At 41.6% G+C, this 23,357-nt stretch overlaps 1 protein-coding gene across 2 annotated transcripts in view; it reads right to left on the reverse strand.

The window, feature by feature from the left end:
- Positions 1-23,357, reverse strand: part of SV2B (synaptic vesicle glycoprotein 2B) — a 235,920-nt gene that overhangs the window by 77,717 nt on the left and 134,846 nt on the right. For both annotated transcript variants that reach the window (XM_089687653.1, XM_089687652.1), the window contains exon 2: positions 4,831-5,540. In XM_089687653.1, coding sequence (XP_089543779.1) covers positions 4,831-5,374 — 544 coding nt within the window. In that variant the 5' untranslated portion in view covers positions 5,375-5,540. The remainder of the gene's footprint in view (positions 1-4,830; positions 5,541-23,357) is intronic.

Consider the following 23,357-nt stretch of genomic DNA (forward strand, 5'->3'; position numbering starts at 1 on the left):
GCTAGGTTACTGGCATCAAAACCTCAGTGCTGTAAAGAAATATATATCTAACCTTTAGAATAATCCTTCAATCATATGCAAAAACAAGCTAACTGTTTAAAATAATGCATATGTGTGACGCAACAAGTCCTCATCCAAAAATGTGTGGATATTATTCAAACAGAATTCCTCCCTGAGGAAGTCATGTGATCTGTGACGCAACGTATTAGGAGAGGGAGTCGGGTGATGTCATTTCCAGTCAAGACTGAGGCCACAAGTGCGGTGTTTTCTGGATAAGCTATTTGTTACCTATTTTAATGTAGACAGTACTCTTTCTTTATTCAGTAAATTATTCTAATTACTACACTGTGGATGGCTTCCCTGCTTTCTCACCATTCTTTAACAGCGAGGAAAATATTGAAGGACTCCTTAGGAGAGACATACTGTGTGGAATGACAGCATCCTTACTGCCTGGGGTGTTTGACATTCATGCATTTTTGACCTATATGAGAGTATGGGTCTATCCTTAAGGTGAGCAGCCACTTGCCACAGAGGGCGAATCACGATCTGCATACTGAATCACAAAGGTGGAGGTTTTAAATGGAGAACTGATTTCCGTTTGAAAATTATCCACACATTTTTGGATGAAGACTTGTTGCATCACATATGCGTTATTTTAAATAATTGGCTTGTTTTTGCATATGATTGAAGGATTAATCTAAAGGTTTGAGATATATATTTTTATTTCAGGTACTTATATAGCGCTGTCAATTTACGCAGCGCTTTACATATATATTGTACATTCACATCAGTCCCTAACCCTCAAGGGGTGTACAATCTAAGGTCCTTAACTTACATTCATACATACACATACTAGGACAATTTAGACAGGAGCCAATTCACCTACCAGCATGTCTTTGGTGTGGGAGGAAACCCATGCAGGCACAGGGAGAACATGCAAACTCCAGGCAGGTGGTGCCGTGGCTGGGATTCGAACCAATGACCCTAGTACTGCCAGGCAGAAGTTCTAACCATTTAGCCACTGTTCTGCTACAGTATATATATATATATATGTATATATATGTATATATGTATGTATGTATATATGTATATATGTATATGTATATATGTATGTGTATGTATGTATGTGTATGTATATATGTGTATGTATATATATATGTATGTATATGTATGTATATGTATGTATATGTATGTATATATGTATATATATATATGTGTATAGATATATATATATATACATGTGTGTGTGTATATATATATATATGTGTATATATATATATGTGTATATATATATATATATATATATATGTATATATATATATGTGTATATATATATGTGTATATATATATATATGTGTATATATATATATATATATATATATATTTCTTTACAGTACTGAGGTTTTGGTGCCAATGTCCTGGCTTGAGCCAATTGGTACTGTTTACTGGACACATTAATTAATATACATATATGTATATATATATATATATATATATATATATATATTCACTTTATAATACACTGTGAAGGTATTTGTGATTTTTGGATTGTGCTGCGCTATTATTTTAATTAATTTACTGTGCTGTGTTACACAATCAGGTGTTAGCGGCAATTCTTATATTATTCATCCCCATTCATCACTTTATTGTATGGATTTTTTTATTTAGTTATTATCTATTTATATTATTATATCATTAGGTAGCACACAAGTATCATTCAATATATAAGGTAAAGTTGATCCAGGGAATATCCGATTGCCTCTCGGGGGATCAGGAAGGAATTTTTTCCCTGCAGAAGCAAATTGGATCATGCTTTGCTGGGATTTTTTTTGGCTTCCTCTGGATCAATAGTGGGTATAGGATTATAACTTTTTTTTTTTTTTTTTGGTTGAACTGGATGGACTTTTGTCTTTTTTCAGCCAGACTAACTATGTAACTATGTAATATATAAATATTGATTTTCTATAAGGGCTGTATATCTGTAATCTTTATTAGTCTAATGCTAAGTGTCCCAAGTCTATGACTGTCTCCTGCAGCATGATGGTAGTCTCCAACAACTCCTATAGCATATTCACAGTCTCTGAACCTCTTTTGTAGCATGCTTCCAGCCTCTGGCAATCTCTTTGTCTCTGACAGCTTTCTGTAGCAATGCATTCACGGATTGTTATGTGCGATCCTTTAGTAATGTCAGGAGCCACCTTTGAGGCCCTGGAAATTTAGCACATTGAGCACCACTGGTTTAAGGTGCCATTTGTATGTACTCTCTACGAGGTGGTATCAGAAAGTTTCTAGACTAGTTTTGTAACATACCAACAGATAGCAGCACCAGGATGCATGCACAGTCACAGGGAGCACTGGCTTTCATAAGTCAATGTGCCAAAAGACATCACCCTGTGTACATTGGGAGCTGTGCAACTGGTGCTATTCTGACCAAGTTTGTTACTACATCTGCTGTATCATCATGGACAGCAAGTTAGAACAAAGAGCAAATGTGAAATTCGGTGTGAAACTGGGCAAATCTGCCACAGAGACGTTTGACATGATTTATGGTGATGCTGCAATGAGTCGTTTGAGGTTTTCTGAGTGGCACGCAAGCTTCAAGAGTGGAAGAGCATCACTGGAAGATGACGAGGGATCAGGAAGACCTTCCACAAGCTCAACCCCCAAAAATGACCTCTTTCCAAAGATGAAGATCCAGCTCAAAGTTGCTGTTTTGACAACATTGTGGAGATCCAGCAATTTGCCAGGTTTCAAGCAGAATTTTGCATTTGCTCTTTATTCTAACTTGCTATCCTTGATGAAATAGCAGATGTAGTAACACACATGGTCAGAATAGCACCAGTTGCACAGCTCCCGATGTACACAGGATGATGTCTCTTGGCACACTGACTTATGAAGGTCGGTGTTCCCTATGTCTATGCAGCAGCCTTGTGTTGCCATCTGTTGGCGTGTTACAAAACACGCCTTGAAACTTGCTGATACCACCTCGTATAAGGCTCTACAGCAGCCAGTAGGTCAAACTAAAGGATCAAAATGACCAAAAATGTTTGGATTTGATTGGTTGTTTTGGGGGCTCTATAGACAGTCCATTGACTAGGTCAACTTTACCATTCTGAGGCTCCATGCACACTGGCTTAAAAAACTGCTGCTCCTAGAGGAGTTTAGCTTTTTGTCTGTAGAAGCCAGGGGTGGACTGACCATTTGGAAACTTGGGCACTGCCCGAGGGCCCGGGGTCAGTAGGGAGCCCTATGAGATGCCCCTCGTACCTTTTTCATAGGCTTTTTTGACTTTGGGCAAGGACACAGGGGCCCCATGATCCCCTATTGCCCGGGGGCCCCATGAGTTGTCAGTCTGCCCCTGGTAGAACCAACTAATGTCTACGCACATTAGGCAGTCTAGAGGCGATTTTTAAGGTCAGCGTTTAGAAGCAGAAAAAAACCCTTCTGTTTTGTGTTTTTAGGAGTGCTTTTCTAGGCAGAAAAAAATACTAAATGCTCCCAAATGCTGCTAAATCCTCCTAAAGACTAGTACAAAAAACACTCAAAATTAGCGTTTTTTTTGCTAAGAGCATTGGAGTTTTTTTTTAAGCCAGTGTGCATGGAGCCTTAATGATCCTAGAGATAAAATTGGCATAAATAAGAACTGTCTGTGTTGCCAAAAGCCATCAATCGGACTCAGTGGTTGTGATTACAAATGGTTAATTTGACATGCTTACTGGAGATTGATATCCTGGTTGGTCTTTTCAATTAAAATTGGCTGTATATTATGTAAAATCTACTAGAACTCTTTATAAGGCTGTACAGCAGCTAAAAGGTAAAACTCAGAAAGCAATAAAGATCTTACAGAGATTCAAACCCCATGGTGACCATCTTACAGCATTTTGGCCCCCTATTGTGCAGCCCTCAGAGCTCTTGTAGTCAGTTTTCTGTCTTTTGGTACCTACTGTACCAAAAGAAACATATTCCTTCACTGGCTTCTATTAGTTAAAGTCATAGGCGGTTATTTACTAAACCCAGAGAGTGCAAGATCTGGTGCAACTCTGCATAGAATCCAATCAGCTTTTAGGTTTTATTGTTAAAGTCTAATTGAACAAGCTGAAGGTAGAAGCTGATTGGCCCCTATGCACAGCTGCACCAGCTTTAGTAAATCCCCCCCAAAGTGTGTTACTTTTTTGTTTGCTGTCCAGCCCTTTTCCCTTTTATTGTATTTTGCTTTCCTTGGATCTTTTATAATGGATTTTGCTGAGAGAAACATTAAATGTAGCACAAATATTTTTGTTATTGGGGCTGTAGGGAGAATAAATATGGCTGCGTTGACTTTGTAAAGGGGCTGATATAGCTGTGATCTCAATGGGCCTGTAATGGAACAATCATTTGTATGATTGGTCCATGTACCCCCACCACAGATGATTGGCTCATTAGAGGTGACAGCTTTTTGGCTGTGCCATGTGGGCTCGGAAGAGCAACTGAAGCATGCTCAAAGCTCATCTCTAATCTCTAACAGTCTAGTGTAGCATATTTTCTGACTGTCTGCACAAGCATGTCTGCAGTCTCCAAAAACTCTGGTAACATGTTTGCAGTTTGGACATCTGCTATATTATGCTTACAGTCTTTGACCATCACTAGTTGCATGTCTGCAATCTCTGACAGCTTTCTGTAGCATTACATTCATTGAATGTACAGTATGTCAAGCAAGGTGATCACCACTGGTCTAAACCTTCTCTATTTTATACAAAACAAAGCTAGAGTTGAGCTTTAACACATCTCAAAATGCCCAACAAATAGGAAATGGCATTACACTGATCTGAAAAAAAAGTCTAATTTGCTTACCCAACATTCCTTTGTTTGAACGTGACAAACACATGTCCTTCTCAGCACTGGGAAGCACAAATCCAACTACAAAGACTTCCACCCCATCAGCCATCAAGGCAAGCCCTAAAACAAAGAAGAGGGTCCACTGGAAACGCCCATGCCCACATTCCTGAATGATGTTTTCATACTGGTAGGCTAACTGCTCTTCATCCTCCATCCGCTCGGCCATAACATCAGCATGGTCTCTAAATTCATCCCTTATGGCTGTATCCTTACGTTGAGACTTTACATCGTCAGGATGTGGTATACCCTGATATTCTCCTTCATATATCTCATCATCTTCATCATGACCCTCTGTGGCATCACTCTGGGCATCCTCATCTTGGTTGACATGATCTCCACTGTGATAATAGCCATCATTTGATGAATATCCTCCATATGTATTATCTTGGTACCGTGAGTAATCATCCATGTTTTGGTTGCTGGTCTGTCTCTTTACCTCTCTAGCTATATCTCGTGCGCCTTGGTAAAAATTTGAACTGTTTCTGTAGCCATCCTCCATTTTGTGTTGGATTTTTTTCTTAGAATAACAGTGTTTTTTTTAAGCTTATTGGACAAAATTTTTTCCACAGAGTCTCTCAAGCAAAGATCAAGAATATCCAAAACCAGGGTCAACAGCAACTGTCCATTGTTCTCTTAGGAGTCATGTTGTTCGGCTTAATCCCGTGCTAATAATACAAAAAAAAGACAGTTATGTTAGATAACTCTATGAAGAAAATGCAACTGCAGAGTAAAACAAAACTCAAAGCTTATTTCATTTTAGAGCATGATGGAAAAATACGTTTAGTTTTGGATTTGTTTGTTAACTTAGTCATTTTGTTTCATCATATTCCTTATGTTAGAATTATTAGTTTTTGTAATTTGTTTCGAATATTTGGATTTATTTTGTATATTAGTTATTTTCAAATTAGTTCAAAATTTGAATTTCAGAATTCAGATTTTGAATTTTGAAGTTCAAATTTCAGAAGATGTCTGTATTTGTTTTATTTTATCCTATTCTATTCTAATCTATTCTGTGTTTTTCAATTCTATTCTATTCTACTTTATTATTTTATATTCTATTTTCTATTATGTTCTGTTTTATTCTATTCTATTGTTTCATATTCTACTCTATTGTATTCTATTCTGTTTTATTCTATTTTTTATTTGCTATAATATTTTATTCAGTTATATTCTATTCAAATCTGTTCTTTTCTATTCTATTTTATTCTGTTCTATTCTTTATGTTCTGTTCTATTCTGTTTTATCTTTTCTATTCTTTTCTATTCTAGTCTGTTTTATTCTGTTCTATTTTTTTATGTCCTATTCTTTTCTGTTCTGTTCTGTTCTATTCTATTCTCTTTTTTTCTATAAAGCAGCCTAAGTAGGAATCATCATCTTATTTCACTATTTTATCTTACCGTATTTATTGCAATATGTTTCCATTTTGCATTCAAATTCATTTTCAAATTCACATAATTTGTTTCCTAATAATTTATTTCTGATTCGTTGAAATTTCTTACTATTGTGATTCAAAATTTAGGAATCTCCAAATACCGAACAATTGGTCCGAATTTTGATTCGTAACAAAATTAATAGCACGCGTCTATTTAATTTTGTTATGACTTTAAATTACAGATTTAAGGTTGGAAATTGAATTGTCTAAGCATGGCCTAGATTTCTAAAATACAGACGATAAAAATGTGATGAAAAGTCCAAAACAATGCTACCGGGTTTTTAGCACTTATACTGTTTCCACTGTATACACAAGTATACAGTGGAAACAGCTGCATTAGGAATGTGAATGTATTCAATCAAACAGCTGGGTTCTGCAGTGCCCTTAAGGCTGAACTCCAGGCAGATATAAAAAAACATACCAATGACTGCATTATATGTTTAATAAAAAATCAGTGAATGTATTCTTAACCACTTGCCCCCCTGAGGATTTGCCCCCCTTCATGACCAGGCCATTTTTTACGTTACGGCGCTGCATTACTTTAACTGATGATTGCGCAGTCATGCAACACTGCACCCAAATAAAATTTACATCCTTTTTTCCCCATGAATTGAGCTTTCTTTCTATGGTATTTTATTGCCTGTGCATTTTTTATTTTTTGTGCTACAAAAAAAATAGACCAACAAGTTTGAGAAAAAAAACTATATTTTTGACTTTTTGCTATTCATCTTTTCCAAGAAAAAATTTTAAAAATCTAATTTTGTCATAAATTTAAGCCAAAATGTATTCTGCTACATGTCTTTGCTTAAAAGAAACCCAATACGTGTAAATTAATTGCGTTACTTGACAGTTATAGCATTTACAAATAGCAGTATAGATAATGGAATTATTTATTTTTTTTACTAGTAATAGCGGCAATCAGCAACTTATAGTGGGACTACAACGGACATTTTGACACTGAGGGGAACTGACTTGGTGTCACTGACATCCCCAGTGACACCTATACAGTGATCAGTGCTAAAAAAAAAAGCACTGACACTGTACTAATGGCACTGGGCAGGAAGGGGTTAACATTAGGGGCCATCAAAGGGTTAACTGTGTGTAGGGAGTGTTTTACTATGGGGGCTGTGTCAGTGCGCTTCACTGTAAGCACACTGTTTTGGATGGCTGTGCTGTGTGCCCGAGCTGACAGGCAAGAGGACAGTTAGTAAACAAAACAGTCCTCCTCCCCATCGGAGATGCTCGGTAATCACCGGGCGCCGGCGGGTAATCACCAGCCGGGACCTGGTGCTTAACAGCCGAGGCTGTGAATGGCGGCATGGGTAGGGCGCATGTGTGGATCGCACACGCCCCTCTACCCAGAAATGCTAAATCATGTACAGTATCTCACAGAAGTGAGTACACTCCTCACATTTTTGTAAATATTTTATTATATCTTTTCATGTGACAACACTGAAGAAATAACACTTTGTGGGAATAAAAAGGATGACATAGCAATTGTGGTTAGTAGGAGGTGTAATAGTGCCTCCTCATTGGTGTCAGTAGGAGGGATAGTGCCACATCTTTGGTGTCAGTGAGAAGAATAGTGCCCCATCTTTGGTGTCAGTGGGAGGAAAAGTGCATCATACTTGTTGTCAGTGGGAAGAATAGTGCCTCATTGTTGGTGTTAGTAGGAAGTATGTTGCCTTTATCTTTGGTGTCAGAGGGAGAAAAGGGGGTTGATTTACTATCGGCAAACAGACTGTGTACTCTGCAAGTGCAGTTGATCCAGAGCTTACAAAATGAGGGGAAATTCTGCTGAATTCCATCACCAGATCAAAAGCAAGCAAAAATGTTTTTTTTTTTAAATTTCTGTAGCACTACTCCCTCAGGAGTTGCTGACGTTTTGGGTCCACCTATAGTCCTGCACAGCCAGGCAACATATTTCCACACCAACCTGCACTCAGAAGTCAGTAACCAGTCCTTGAGCTTGTTTTTTATGTTTATTAGGGGAATTTCAACTTGGATGGAGTACGGGATGTACGGGATGTCCAATGGAACTGAGAAACTCAGGAGAAATTCCTGAACTTTGTACAAGTGGTTGCAGCAATCAGTCTCTTTTGGAGAGCTAGTCAGCAGCTCTTGTAGTACCTCCCCAGATCCCAGATAAATCATTTTCTTTACCTAGCTGTCTGGAGAAATCCCTGAGCAGGGGATCCGGTGTCTGCCACACAAATAGTGAAACAGTCCTGAGTGCCTCCTTCACCTATCTGGCCCAAGGGGTGCAGGTGTACTCACTTAGTCCATCTTCTGTGTTGCCATTGGGTTTGTGGCTGCTACCAGGCCTTCTAGCTGGGGCGTATCATCCCTGCCACATAAGTGGTCCTAAGAAGGCCGGTGAAGTCCTAAGCTTTCAGCCTTCCCAGGTCCTTCTCCCATCTGGGCCCCCTCCCACTCTCCTGCTGCTAAGCAGGCTCCGTTACTCTTAAAGGTTGATCTGGTCCCTTGCCAAGCCTCCTGTTGGGGTCTGGCCAGGATCCTCCAAGAGTACAGACTAGCCACTACTCAGATCCACCCACTGCTTCTAGACCTTTCTCGAAAGTTCTAGAGTGGAGAGAAATTTCAGAGGGCTGGTCTGCAGAGCCTCTCAACTCTGATATTCCCTGCATAAAGGTAAAAAAATTTCTGTGTGCAGCAGCCCCCCCCCCATTACTTACCTGAGCCTCATCACGATCCAGCGATGTGCACAAAAGCCTCGGCTCTCCCACTGCTGTCAATCACAGCCAGTAAGCCAATGAGGTCAGAGGGGGCGGGGCTGAGTGTATGAATGGACATGCAGAACAGCGGCTCAGGAGTGAGCCTGCTTGGGTGCCCCCATAGCCAATTACTTGCTCTGGGGGCAGGAGAAAGGTGCCAGAAGCACCGACGGGAGACCCAAGAAAAGGAGGATTGGGGCTGCACTGTGCAAAATCACTACACAGAGCAGGTAAGTATGATGTGTTTGTTATTTATTTTTTTAATTGTCTTTAACTGCCTCCCTCCCACCATATAAGAAAATGATGGGCGCAAGGCGGTTCTCTCATTCTGGGAGGACGTCATATGACATCCTCCCACTCTAACCGCATGTACGCGGCTCCTAGGGCATGCAGCGCGGCGATCGGTGGTGCGCTATGTTCCTCGGACACAGCGGATCACCGATCAACGGAAAGAGTCGAAGATGTCAGCTTGGTGATCAATCACAGCGGACTGCATGTAAATAGGGAAATGCCGGTTATCAGCATTTATCTCCTCACGAGCTATCACGCTGACAACTCGAGAGGAGAGCCAGTAATCGGCATTCCTCAGAGGGGACATCAACATAGATAATCAGATCACTGATGATTAGTGTAGCCCCAGCAGTGCCACCTGTCAGTGTCCATCAATGCCACCTGCCAGTGCCATCAGTGCCACATATCAGTGCCTACCAGTGCACATCAGTGCCCATCTGAGCTGCCTTTCAGTGTCACCTATCAGTGCCAGTCAGTGCCACCTATCAGTGCCAGTCAGTGCCACCTATCAATGCCAGTCAGTGCCACCTATCAGTGCTGCCAATCAGTGCCACCTATAACTGCCAGTCAGTGCCACCTATCAGTGCCAGTCAGTGCCACCAATCAGTGCGCATCAGTGCCGCCTATCAGTGCCCATCAGTGCTTCCTATCAGTGCCGCCTAACAGTGCCAGTCAGTGCCACCTAACAGTGCCAGTCAATGCCGCTTATCAATGCCAGTCAGTGCCACCTATCAGTGCCACCTATTAGTGCCATATATGAGTGCCCATCAGAGATGCCTGTCAATGCCCATCAGTGCCACCTACCAGTGCCTCCTCATCAGTTCCCATCAGTGCCACCTATCAGTGCCCATCAGTGCAGCCTATCAGTGCCCATCACTGCAGCCTCATTAGTGCACACCAGTGAAGGAGAAAAATCACTTATTTACAAAATTTTAAAACAAAAACTAAGGAAAAACTTTTTTTCCAAAATTTTCAGGTGTTTTTGGTTTGTTTAGCAAAAAATAACCCAGAGGTGATTAAATACCATCAAAAGAAATCTCTATCTGTTTCAAAAAAATGCTAAAAATTTCATATGAGTACAATGTTGCATGACTGCACAATTGTCATTCAAAGTGCGACAGCGCTGAAAGCTGAAAATTGGCCTGGGCAGGAAGAGGGTATAAGTGCCCTATAGGCTGGTGGTTAATATCAATTTAAAGTAAAAAAAAACACACCATAAAGCATCAAACAGGGCAGCAACATTCAACTTAGCTAACTATATTCAAGGATTCAGTTTAGACAAGCTCAGCAAAGCAATGAATATGTAAATAGGAATAATTCCACTCAAGCAGATATTCACAAGGATCCACTTAGTAGACACAAAGGGGTTGATTTGCTAAAGGCAAAGAGGTTGTTCACTTTGCAAAGGAATTTGCATTTTGCAAGGGAATATTCCCCAGAGCTTAGTGAATGTGGTGAAAATTCACTTTAAAAATAATATTCAGGTATTAGTATTGTCAGGTATCCAGATATTGTCAGGAATGCTCCTTTTATTGCCTCCGTATTGTCAAGTCAACTCTATTTGTTTAGAGCAAGGATCTCTAAGCTTTCTAAACAAAGGGCCAGTTTTCTGTCCTTCAGATTTTAGGGGGGCAGACTGTGGCCAGTAGGAGCAGAAAATGTCCTGGGGTCACTTGGAGTAAACAATGCCCCATCTTTGGTATTAGGGGCAGGAATAGCTCCCCATCATTGGTGTTAGTAGCAAGAATAATGTCCCATCATTGATGTCAGTGGTAGAAATAGTGTCCCGTCATTTATGTCAGTGAAAAGAATAGTACTCCATTATTGGTGTCAGTGGAAGCAATAGTGGACCAGTGTTGTTGTCAGTGGAAGGAATGGTGTCACATTGTAGGTGTCAGTGGGAGGAACAGTGCACCATTATTGGTATTAGTGGGAGGAATAGTGCCCCAGCATTGGTGTCAGTTGAAGAAAAGATGCTCCATTGTTGATGTTAGAGGACCATCCCCAAAGACACTTTGGAGTACAAACGCCATCAGCAGGGTATACAGTGCATCCAGAAAGTATTCACAGCGCTTAACTTTTACCACATTTTGTTATGTTACAGCCTTATTCCAAAATGGATTACATTCATTTTTTACCTCAACATTCTTCAAACAATACCCCTTAATAACAACGTGAAAAAAGTTTGTTTTCAAATCTTTGCAATTTATTAAAAATAAATTTATTAAAAAAACTATAAAAGCCACATGCACATAAGTATTCACAGCCTTTGCTCGATACTTTGTTGAAGCACCTTTAGCACCAATTACAGCCTCACGTTGTTTTTTTGAGTATGATGCTACAAGCTTGGCACACCTATTTTTGGGCAATTTCTCCCATTCTTCTTTGCAGTACCTGTCAAGCTCCATCAGATTGGATGGGGAGCGTCAGTGCACAGCCATTTTCAGATCTCTCCAGAGATGTTCAATCAGGTTCAAGTCTTGGCTCTGGCTGGGCCACTCCAGGACATTCACAGAGTTGGCCCGTAGCCACTTCTTTATGTGGGCTGTGTGCTTAGGGTTGTTGTCCTGTTGAAATATGAATCGTCACCCCAGTCTAAAATCCAGAGCACTCTGGAACAGGTTTTCATCAAGGATGTCTCTGTGCATTGCTGCATTCATCTTTCCATCGATCCTGACTAGTCTCCCAGTTCCTGCCTCTGAAAAACATCCCCACAGCATGATGTTGCCACCATCATGCTTCACTGTAGGGATGGTATTGGCCAGGTGGTGAGCGGTGCCCGGTTTCCTCCAGACATGACGCTTGGCATTCAGGCCAAAGAGTTCAATCTTTGTTTCATCAGACCAGAGAGTTTTGTTTCTCATGGGCTGAGAGTCCCTCAGGTGCCTTTTGGCAAACTCCAGGCGGGCTGTCATTTGCCTTTTACTGAGGAGTGACTTCCATTTGGCCACTCTACCCTACAGGCCTGATTGGTGGAGTGCTGCAGTGTGCAGAGATGGTTGTTCTTCTGGAAGGTTCTCCTCTCTCCACAGAGAAACGCTGGAGCTCTTTCAGAGTGACCATCAGTTGCTTGGTTACCTCCCTGGCTAAGGCTCTTCTCCCTCGATCGCTCATTTTGGCCGGGCGTCCCGCTCTAGGAAGATTCCTGGTGGTTCCAAACTTCTTCCATTTACGGATGATGGAGGCCACTGTACTCATTGGGACCTTCAATGCTGCAGATTATTTTCTGTACCCTTCTCCAGATCTGTGCCTTGATACAATTCTGTCTCGGAGGTCTACGGACAATTCCTTGGACTTCATGGCTTGGTTTGTGCTCTGACATGCACTGTTAACTGTGGGACCTTATATAGACAGGTTTATGCCTTTCCTAATCATGTCCAATCAACTGAATTTCCCACAGGTGGACTCCAATCACGTTGTGGAAACATCTCAAGGATGATCAGTGGGAACAGGGTGCACCAGAGCTCAATTTTGAGTGTCATGGCAAAGGCTCTGAATACTTATGTACATGTGGGTTTTTTTTTTCATTTTTTATTTTTAATAAATTGCAAAGATTTCAAAACAAACTTCTTTCACGTTGTCATTATGGGATATTGTTTGTAGAATGTTGAGGAAAAAAATAAATTTAATCCATTTTGGAATAAGGCTGTAACATAACAAAATGTGGCAAAAGTTAAGCGCTGTGAATATTTTCTGGATGTACTGTAAACAGTATGGCCAGCTCTATAATTCTTTGCATCTCTTCGGACTCTATACTTGAGGACATCTGAAATTCTAAACGTACAATTCTTTTTGCATCATATTTCACAATAAAAGTGTCTAAATGATCTTATAATTATTATTATTATACAGGATTTATATAGCGCCAACAGTTTACTCAGCGTTTTACAATATAATGGGAGACAATACAGCAACAATACAGTTCAATACAAGAGGGATAGGAGGGCCCTGCTCCTTGGAGCTTACAATCTAAGAGGGAGGGGCTAGTGGTACAAAAGGTAGTAATTGTGGGGGATGGACTGGTAGGAAAAGTAGAAGATTCCATTATTAGCTGAGGGCAGGATAGGCTTCCCGGAAGAGATAGGTTTTCAGAGATCACCTAAAAGAGAGCAGAGTAGGCGATAGTCTAATAAATTGGGGCAGAGAGTTCCAGAGGATGGGGGAAGCTCTGGAGAAGTCCTGGAGACGAGCATGGGAGGAGGAGCCAAGGGAGTTGGAGGGCAGGAGGTATTGTGAGGAGCGGAGAGTATGGTCTGGGTGATATTTTGAGACAAGATCGGTGATGTAATTTGGGGCAGAGTTTTAAATGGCTTTATATGTTATTGTTAATGTTTTGAATTTTATCCGTTGGGCAAAGGGAAGCCAGTGGAGGGATTGGCAGAGAGGGGTGGCTGATACAGAACGGTTAGTAAGGTGGATGAGTCTGGCAGCAGCATTCATGATAGACTGAAGAGCGGATAGCCTGTGATGAGGTAGGCCAATGAGGAGGGAGTTACAGTAGTCAAGGCGAGAGATAACAAGGGAGTGAATGAGTTGCTTAGTGGTTTCCGAGATTAAGAACGGCCGTATCTTGGAGATGTTGCGGAGGTGAAGTCTACAAGATTTGGACAGCGATTGGATTTGGGACTGAAAGGACAGATGGGAGTCTAGGATTACACCTAGTACCCAGGGTGGGTAGGGGAGGGACTGATGATTGTGTTATTGATCTTGATGGAGAAGTCAGGGGAGGGGGCACGGGCTGGGGGTTTACTAAGAGCTCAGTTTTGGAAAGATTGAGTTTGAGGAAGTGGAGTGACATCCATGCCGATATGTTGCTTAGTAGGTTAGTAATGCGTGAGGAGACTGAAGGGGTGAGGTGAGGAGTAGAAAGATAGATTGTGTGTCATCAGCATAGAGCCATGGGAGTTTATCAAGTGACCAAGGGAGGAGGTGTAGATGGAGAAGAGTAGGGGGCCAAAGACGGAACCTTGAGGGACCCCTACAGAAAGAGGGAGTGAAGAGGAGGAGGCAGAGTTATAGGTAACACTGAAGGAGCGCTGCAATAGGTAGGAGGAGAACAAGGAGAGAGCAGAGTCTCGGAGGCCAAGAGAGTGGAGTTTTTTGAGGAGGAGGGGATGGTCAACTGTATCAAAAGGCTGCAGAGAGGTCAAGTAGTAAGAGTATGGAGTAGTGGCCATTGGTTTTAGCAGTTAGTAGATCATTTAGTGAGTTTTAGTAGGGCAGTTTCAGTGGAGTGTAGTGAGCGAAAGCCAGACTGTGAAGGGTCAAGAAGGTTGTCAGTGAGGTAGGAGCTCAGGTGATTGTAGACTAAGCGTTCTAGGAGTTTAGCTATTAATAAGAGTGACAAAGTAGGCTTGTTTGGCAGCAAGGAGGGAGGAATTGTATGTTAAGAAAGCAGATTTATATAGGGTGAATGCTTGGTGAGATTTGGTTTTACGCAACAATTGCTCCAGCGCACTACTAAGTCTCTTAAGATTTCTGGTGACGTCAGTCTGCCAAGGTTGTAATGGTCGGGGCCTGATGCTTCGTGTTGTTAGAGGAGCAAGTGAGTCTAATGTGGATGAAAGCGAACTGTTGTAGACAGTAGTGGCCAGGTCAGGGCAGGACAGGGGAGAGATTCGGTCGTAGAGTTGGTCAGTTGCAGAGTGGAAAGGAGCAGGGTTCAAGTTGTGAAGGTTTCTGCGGGTAATTGTTTGCTGCTTGGAGGGATAGGTGTTTGAAGATGAGGACACTGTGAAGGTGATGAGATTGTGATCAGAGAGAGGAAAGGGGGTATTTGTGAGGATGGAGGGAGTGCAAAGATGGGAGAAAACATGGTCTAATGTATTCCCATCAGAGTGAGTGGAGGACTGTATACATTGTGCTAATGCAAAAGATGAGGTTATGTTGAAGAGTTGGGATGTAGCCGGGTTGTTAACATTAATGGGGATGTTAAAATCTCCAATGATAGTGGGTAGTTCAGAGGAGAAAAAGTAGGGTAGCCAGGCGGAGAAATCAGCAAGAAAGCTATAAAAGTGCTATATGTATTCTGAGAATAGAACACATTTTAAGATTTGTCTGAATGCAATCCTTAGAAACATGACAGCATATTTAAATACTGAAACAGAAGTCTGAAAATGGAAAGCATTATTGTGAAAACAGTAAGGGAATCACTTAACACAAAGTAATTATCTTCCATTCATTCTTATGTAATCAGTAAAAAAAAATCCTAAAATTAACAACGCAAGATGATGAATGAAGGGAAACAAATCATCAAACACAGTAATAATTCAGGCTGTGCAGACATTTGTTGTCTGCTTTTACCTCCAGTCTATCAATGGCGGCAATAGCTATACTAAGAATTAAAGGTATAGCACACTTTCACTTTCACACTTTCAAATGTTTTTGCAGTTTTAACTAAGTATTAGTGTAGTTCTATTCCCTGTGTCTTTTGTTTGTCATACCTTGTAATGATGGGCTCACATGTTCTGGCTGCAGTTTGTAGTAGCATGGGTAGTGGATTCCCCTATGTCCAGGTATTCATGCACCTAGCTTGTCCCTATTCATTAACAACAGGCAACTTCTTATTCTGGGTCCAATCCATGCCTCTCCATTTCCTTTGTGTTGCATTACAAATGTGGGAGTGCTAATGTGATGACAACACATCTCTTCCCTTCATTGCTCTGCCTGTTTGCCGCTCTGTCATATTTAATTACTATGCAGCTTGCATTAGACTAAGAGACCCAGGGATTGTGAGATATATAGTTTTTTCACAGGAAGTGTCAGTTCTTAGACTACAGACAGAGGTCATGCGTTAACCTGTGCAGTACCATGCAGAAGGTGTCATGCTTGAACTCAAGCAGAAACTTTTGAAACCGGAGTGTCAAAATTTACTCTACTATAGGCTGTGTGTACAGAGCAGCAAATTACACCATGAAACATGATGAATGCACATTTTATGCAGGTGAAAATCACAAGATGCTGGTAGGAAGGTTTTTAAGAGGGGCTTAGTGATTGGCTAGAATTGGCGCCAAGAGCACAAGTCCCTACTTCTGCTCCTGTCCTGCTAAAACACTGCCCCCCCCCGATGAAGTCGAACCCTCAAACATATTGTGCCTCCCTTCATGCCAAAGGCCTCCACATGACATTCCTGCCCATTAGCCTAAATATCCTAAGGAAGAAAGGTCCACACATAAAAGTAGATTTGCTGCACTTTACTGCACTTTACTGAAGTAATTCAGGGAACTGCATAACAGTCACATATTGCATGTAATGGACAGTCCACAGTAATCACATGTGAAAGCATATGAAGCACTTTAGCAGCCATCTTCTTTCAGACAGTCTCTCCCTTCAAGTCCCAGGATCTCAGTCCTGAGCAGGGCCTTGGCTGTGTTAACTACATTTGCATAGGTGTGGGGCCCTTGGCGCCAAAGCCCCAACTGCATTAGGGCTCCTCCCAGCCAGACTTATATATAGGCACTTCCTCCACCATTACATCACACAGGAGGGCTCTTCCTAAAAGGGTCCTAGCATCTGATGACACTGTCTGCTGTAACCATAGCCATCTAGTGGCAGACCAGCTAACTGCACTTGCCTACAGGTCTATAATATCTTTAATAATGTCAAAGCTGACACATCAAGTACAATAATCTGCACTGGCCAATTATGTTTCTGTTTACTGGAGTCAGATTACTGAAAATGACTTCTGATTGGTTGTTATGGAACACAGCATTTCCTGTTTATGCTAACAAACTATGCCTTTTTCCTGGACCAGAAGGAAAACAGAACTCAATGTTTTTGAAAAGCATGTTTTGTATTATCTGCATGTTGACCTGGCAAATAAAAATGTCCATAACCCTTAGCCATCTTCATAGCTGACCTAGCTTCAGTAAAATAAAATCTGATTGGTTGCTGTAAATTGATTTCTGATCCTGATGGCATTTGACAGCATTGAGGCTGGCTTCATACCTATATGTAGCTGTACTATGCACCAATCTGCATATTTTATCTTTTTGCCGCAAAGCACACTAAATAATGCATTGAACTCTATGCCGTGTGTTGCAGTACCATTCATTTAAAATAGCACACCAATGCACAGGTATAGTAAATGCCAACAGAATGCACTTCTGCCTGCCACAATGCACACCATGTGCTGAGTTAAACAAGGGGTACAGGTCTAGTTTTCCTTTTGTTTCTCTATGTATGAGCTACATACCTTAACCCAATGCACGTTACAAAACCCTTCACGTTCATATGCTTAGATTGTAAGCTCCAAGGATCAGGGCCCTCCTAACCCTCTTGTATTGAACTGTATTGTTGCTGTATTGTCTCCCGTTATATTGTAAAGTGCTGAGCAAACTGTTGACGCTATATAAATCCTGTATAATAATAATAATATTAATTTGGAATGGTTAGGCATAATGGGTCCTTCAATCTCAGATGTTGGGGATTGGTCCCAGGTGTACAGATAATATCTACCACCACACAATTACATGTTCAGGGTGAAGTATGCTCCTCCATATGTAAAGTCCAGCTTTGGGAAATCTGGAAATTCCTGCTTGCAGTGTGGACGTAGCTATAAGGGGAACTTGTCCCTATGATTAAGCCCTGTAGGGGGTGAAATGCGTTAGCTGCATGAGAGGTTGCCTGTGTGCTACTTATCTCTACTGCTTGTTTATTGAATTCCTTGGATGTTTCTCCAACACTGTTGTGTAGCCGGTCTTTTCTAAACCAGTGTGCAGCATAGAAGTGGAGTTGGGCTTCTGGGCTTCAGAACCCAGCTGTACCCTAGGATGGAGGTGTACTGCAGGGTGCTCTTGAGCAGTGGTGCAACTAAGCTTGTCTAACTGCTGTTTATTCCTCTTTCGTGATTAATTGTATGTCTCATAATGCCTAGAAAGAGAGGACCTTCACAGAGAAAGCGTTTTGATAAGACTGCTGCTAACTAAAGGTTTAAGGAAAATAGGTAAAGCACTTTTTTTTTCAAATAAGAAGGAAAATTTTATTTTCATTCAAAAATAAAAAAAGCTGTGCAAGACATTTTGCAATTTAATGTTACTAAAATGTCTTTTTTCCTTTTGAAGTTCAAGTAGGTTAGTGCTACATAAGGGAGATGATGCCAAACCTACTGTATATTCACAGCATTTCAAAGGGATTCATTTCTGATGATCACTCATGTAGCCTTATTCATCGACAAGAAGGTGTGTGATTGGGGGCACCAAAGAAGGCATATACAGGGCCATTACATATGAGCACTCCAATCATATTCACGTCTTAGTCTTTCAGGCAGATCTGATTGGTGGCTCATTGTTAGTCTATGGGCAGGCAGATGTGTCTGTTTATATCTGATTACCTGTGAGTCCATCTAGGTCTGAACCCCTTTCTGTTTTCTTGGACCTAAACTTGGAGGTAAAAGGAAGTAAACAGATGGAATTCTGTTTACATTCACCTGCCCATTGACCTAACATGGATCCATTTACCTCCAATCACAAGCTGGAGGAAAAAAACTGAACACACACAGATGTCATCCAATTCAGTCATCTCCTATCTATGAAGCAATCCCCTGCTGATCGGAATAGATGACAGCCATCTGACATGACCCAGTGGTACAGTATGTGCAAGCATCACCACGTGCCAAGTCCAATTTAGGAACATTATGGAAATGACGGATGTACTTTCAATCCCAATAAGACAAGATGCAATGGCATTGATTTACTAAAGGCAAATAGACTGTGCACTTTGCAAACGCAGTTCTCTCAGAGCTTAGAAAATGAGGGAAGGCTGCACTTTGCAAAGAATACCCAATCACAAGCAAGGAAAATAAAAAAACAGCATTTTTGCTTGCACATGGTTGGATGATGGAAGTCAACAGAGCTTCTGCTCATTTACTAAACTCTGGTGCAATTGCTGTTGCAGAGTCCATCGTCTATTTGCCTTTAGTAAATCAACCCCAATGATCTATACATTGCATGTGTAGTACCCTCCTAGATTAGGTTGCTAGTGAGGTTAAGGTAAATTTACTCTCTTTGGCTCCTTTCTAGCCAGTGGAGTAGAGTGTGATTATTTTTGGCTGATCTGAGTCTAAAAGGCTGCCGGCTCAACTACCTCTCCCTGCTTTCTAGTAGGTTCTAGAACATAGTGGGCTGGAAGAGGCAGACTGTGAGCTTGTATGCTTTTGGGACTCTAGCCAATCCTTGGGTAGGTGTGCCCAGAAAGTGGGGAGAGAGCCATAAAAAGTCTGAGGCTTGGAGCAGCAGGGTTCTTTGTCCTGAAGGAGGAGATCCCAGCTTGAAGGGCTGCTGCCCTTCTGCCCAGGCTAGCTGAAGCCTGCAGAGAGCTCACCAAGGTCCCAGCTCAGTGGGAGCTGGGGGTCTGTCTCAGAAAAATCATCGAGGTTCCAGCTCAGGAGTAGCTGGGGAGCCTGTTGTTCCTTGAAGCAGTTTTTGAGCCAATTAAAGGGAGTGCACTGGGTACCTGGCCTGGAAATTCGTAGTACAGTGTCTAGCCAATTTTGGACAGGAGGTATCCAATTATCGGCAAACGCAGTGAATAGAGGCTTGGATATAGGATCATAGTGTCTGATGTTTAACCCCTTGTGTGACTGTTTCAGTGTTGTTAAAGTGGCTTGACCTATTGGAAGTCTCAGAAGTGCTTGTAGCTCTAGTCTCAGCAAAGAGATGGGTTGCCTCTCTGGAGAGCATAGACAGAATACAAAAGTCCTCCAAGTGTGCACTAAATTCTGGAGTATCCCACAGCTCTCTCTGCACCCCATCCAAGTTTAACCAGCAATAAAACCAAGAAAAAATATCCATTGCCTGGTTATTGTGAGAGACTGTGCAAGTGTTGTGTACAGGGGCAGACTGACAACTCATGGGGCCCCCGGGCAATTGGGGATCATGGGCCCCTGTGTCCTTGCCCACACTCAAAACACACCCAAAAAAGCCTATAAAAGCTACCAGGGGCATTTTATGGGGCCCCCAACTGACCCCGGGCTCTCGGACAGTGCCCAAGTGCTCGAATGGTCAGTTCACCCCTGGTTGTGTACCTGGCTGTCTGGGGAACCAGAGGAGAACAGAACCTGGGACAAAACACAGGGACCACTCAGATGCCCTGTGCTACACATGTAATAAGAATAATGCAAACCAGGAGATCTGGGAATAAGCATTTGACAGCTTTTACTGCTTTATTGAAGTTTCTCCGCTCTTCAATCAGTTTAATAACTACTTGTTCATAGATCTTCCGGAAGGGGTGTTATCATGCTCATAGCCACTTTGTAATTGTATTTAATTAAACTCTCAATAGCTTACTGAGTGGTTCTGAAAGGGGTGCATCAGCCCTCTTCTTAGCAGCACTTTACTAAAGCTAGCTTTAGAGAAGTTCCTAAGAATCCCCATGTATTTCCAACACTGCATGCGATCTCAAAACATCTGAGTCTTTAGCTAGTCTTCCTTCAGCTCCACGTCCCTCTTCTGGAAGGCGCCAATACACAGAAATAGCATTCCTTAGACTTCCACAATAATGCCTGAGATGGAATATCCTGAAATGCTAATAATACATTTTCCTGCAAGATTTCTTGCAGCTTAAAAAAAAAATATATATTTCTAAGCATCTAGGCAAGTATGCTTCAATGACAGATATTTCAAACAAACTGCAGTATTACACCTAAGTAAAAGGAGTCCTCAAAGTGTACTGCAGAAATGCTAAAGCTGTTCAAGCAAGAGGAGCTGAGCTGGCTCTGGCACGTGACAGATTACCAATTAGGCAGAGTAGGCACCAGCCTACAGGCCATATGCTGTTTAAGGGCCATGTGACAACGGATCAAAATATTACTGATTTGATGTTGAAAGAAAATTACATTAACCGCTTCCCGACCGCCCTATAGCAGAAATACTGCTACATGGTGGCACAGGTACACAAAATCACGTATATATACGTGATTTTCATCCCTGGTAGGGGGCACGCCCTACCCGTGCCACCATTTTCGGCTGCGGCTGTCAATCACCGGGTCCCGGCCGGTGATTACGCACTGTTGCCTAGTGATTGCCGAGCATCTCCGATGGGGAGGAGAACTGTTTGTAAACAAAACAGTTCTCCTCCCTGTCAGCTCGTGCACTCTGCTTTGCAAGGCTGTGCCCAATCTATTAGATTATCGCCTACTCTGCCCACTTTTAGGCGATCTCCGAAAACCTACCTCTTCAGGGAAGCCTATCCTGCCCTCAGCTAATAATGGAATCTTCTATTCCTCCTATCAATTCATCCCCCACAGTTATTACCTTTTGTACCACCAGCCCCTCCCTCTTAGATTGTAAGCTCCAAGGAGCAGGGCCCTCCTAACCATCTTGTATTGAACTGTATTGTTGCTGTATTGGCTCCCTTTATATTGTAAGGCGCTGAGCAAACTGTTGGCACTATATAAATCCTGTATAATAATAATAGTAATAATAATAATCTCCATCCAGCGGCTGACTTGCATACTACGTTTAATATTATCCCACTATAGAGCACGAACAAGGAACCAAAAGCAAGGGGAGCCCTAAGGTTTCGACTGCCTAGGGACCTTTATAGAGCTTAGTCCAGCACTGGCTTTGACAACGCCTTCAGTGCTTCTGCTTTGGAAGGAGGATTGAGGATGAATTGCTCGACAGTGCCTACAGATACAGAGGTAAATTAGGGCTCATTCAAAGCTCATTTACTGTTTGTTAAGAATATGAAAATATTTGACAGTCCATAGCCTGGCTAGAGCTGTTCCACAAACCTATAGATCACTCTGCACAAACTACAGTATTGCACAGGCTCTGTTGACTACTAAACTGCTTACAAACCCCATAGTCAAAAATATCAAAATGCAGAGACCATTGCAAGTAGCAATGCTCTGTTAGGCTAGCTGTACAGATACATTTTTTCCTTGTTTAACCTGGGGGCTGATCGAGAAAAATCTAATGGATTTGCACACGAACACTAAACAGCAGGGCTGGGGGTAAATCCTCTGCTATGTGAGTTACACTGAAGGGGGGGGGGTAAAGCTTTAAAGGGCAACTTCACTAAAAAAGGAGTTGTCCTTTAAGCTGCACATACTTCCCACTTACATTCTACCACCAACAGTAATGTGAAGGATCCCATTGCCTATTATTCAGTATGTATGCCAATGTTTTCAAATAGGGGTTCTCAGTCCCCTTTCAGGTCTCTTTTTTGAACCGTTTGTCAAGTGCTGAAGGGCATACCGCCTACCATCAGCAAAGTAGGGGGTCTGCTCTTTCATGGCTTTCTTGCTTTGGTTCACCAAGTTATATATGCCTAAGTTGGTAGCAAAATTGGTAGAAAAATTGGGCTGTACATTTTTACCTTTTTCAAACAAACAGTAAAAAAGTAAAAGAAGAAAACACTGGTGGATCATTAGAGGTAAACCCAGAAAGGCAGGGAGTGAAGCAAGGGAATTGCCAAGGAGGAAATTTTAAGTCCTCTCATCTCAGCTCCGCATAAACATGTTATTTTTTCTAATTAGCGGATGAATTAATGAGCATTTTTTTTCTAGCTGACAGATTCTATGTAAGACAGTAAGACATATCTCTCCTCTGTTTCTTCCTTTTACAGCTTTATTTCTCTTCCAGGTATAATACAGCAATACTCTGACAAGCTGAAGGGTAAATAAAGAAGTAGTATATAACGTTACAGGTGTAACAGAGTACTCATTACAGTGATCTATGCTTATGTTAGCTCATGGATTGCCCAGGTAGCAACATCATTGAAAAGGCAACATAAATTAAAAAATAAAAACTCTGCTGGACTTAATGATGAAAACAGATGGCAGGCTTTGACTTTAGGCCCAGGTTATGAACACCCTGTGGGAATTCTGTGAACAAACCTGAATTTGTACACAGTTGTAAAGTACGTGGATAGAATAGATTAGGTTGTTCCACCAATTTAAATGCTTGATATTCAGCTCCCAAAACAATCATTTATGAGTGCAGCACACTGCAGCAAAGCATGGCTGAAATACAAATATTATCACAACACTTATAAACATAGCTTATGCAAACAAAAAACAA

Source organism: Staurois parvus, unplaced genomic scaffold, assembly GCF_062004578.1.
Source record: "Staurois parvus isolate SC_StPar_1 unplaced genomic scaffold, SC_StPar_1.0 ptg000432l, whole genome shotgun sequence".
Lineage (NCBI taxonomy): Eukaryota > Metazoa > Chordata > Amphibia > Anura > Ranidae > Staurois > Staurois parvus.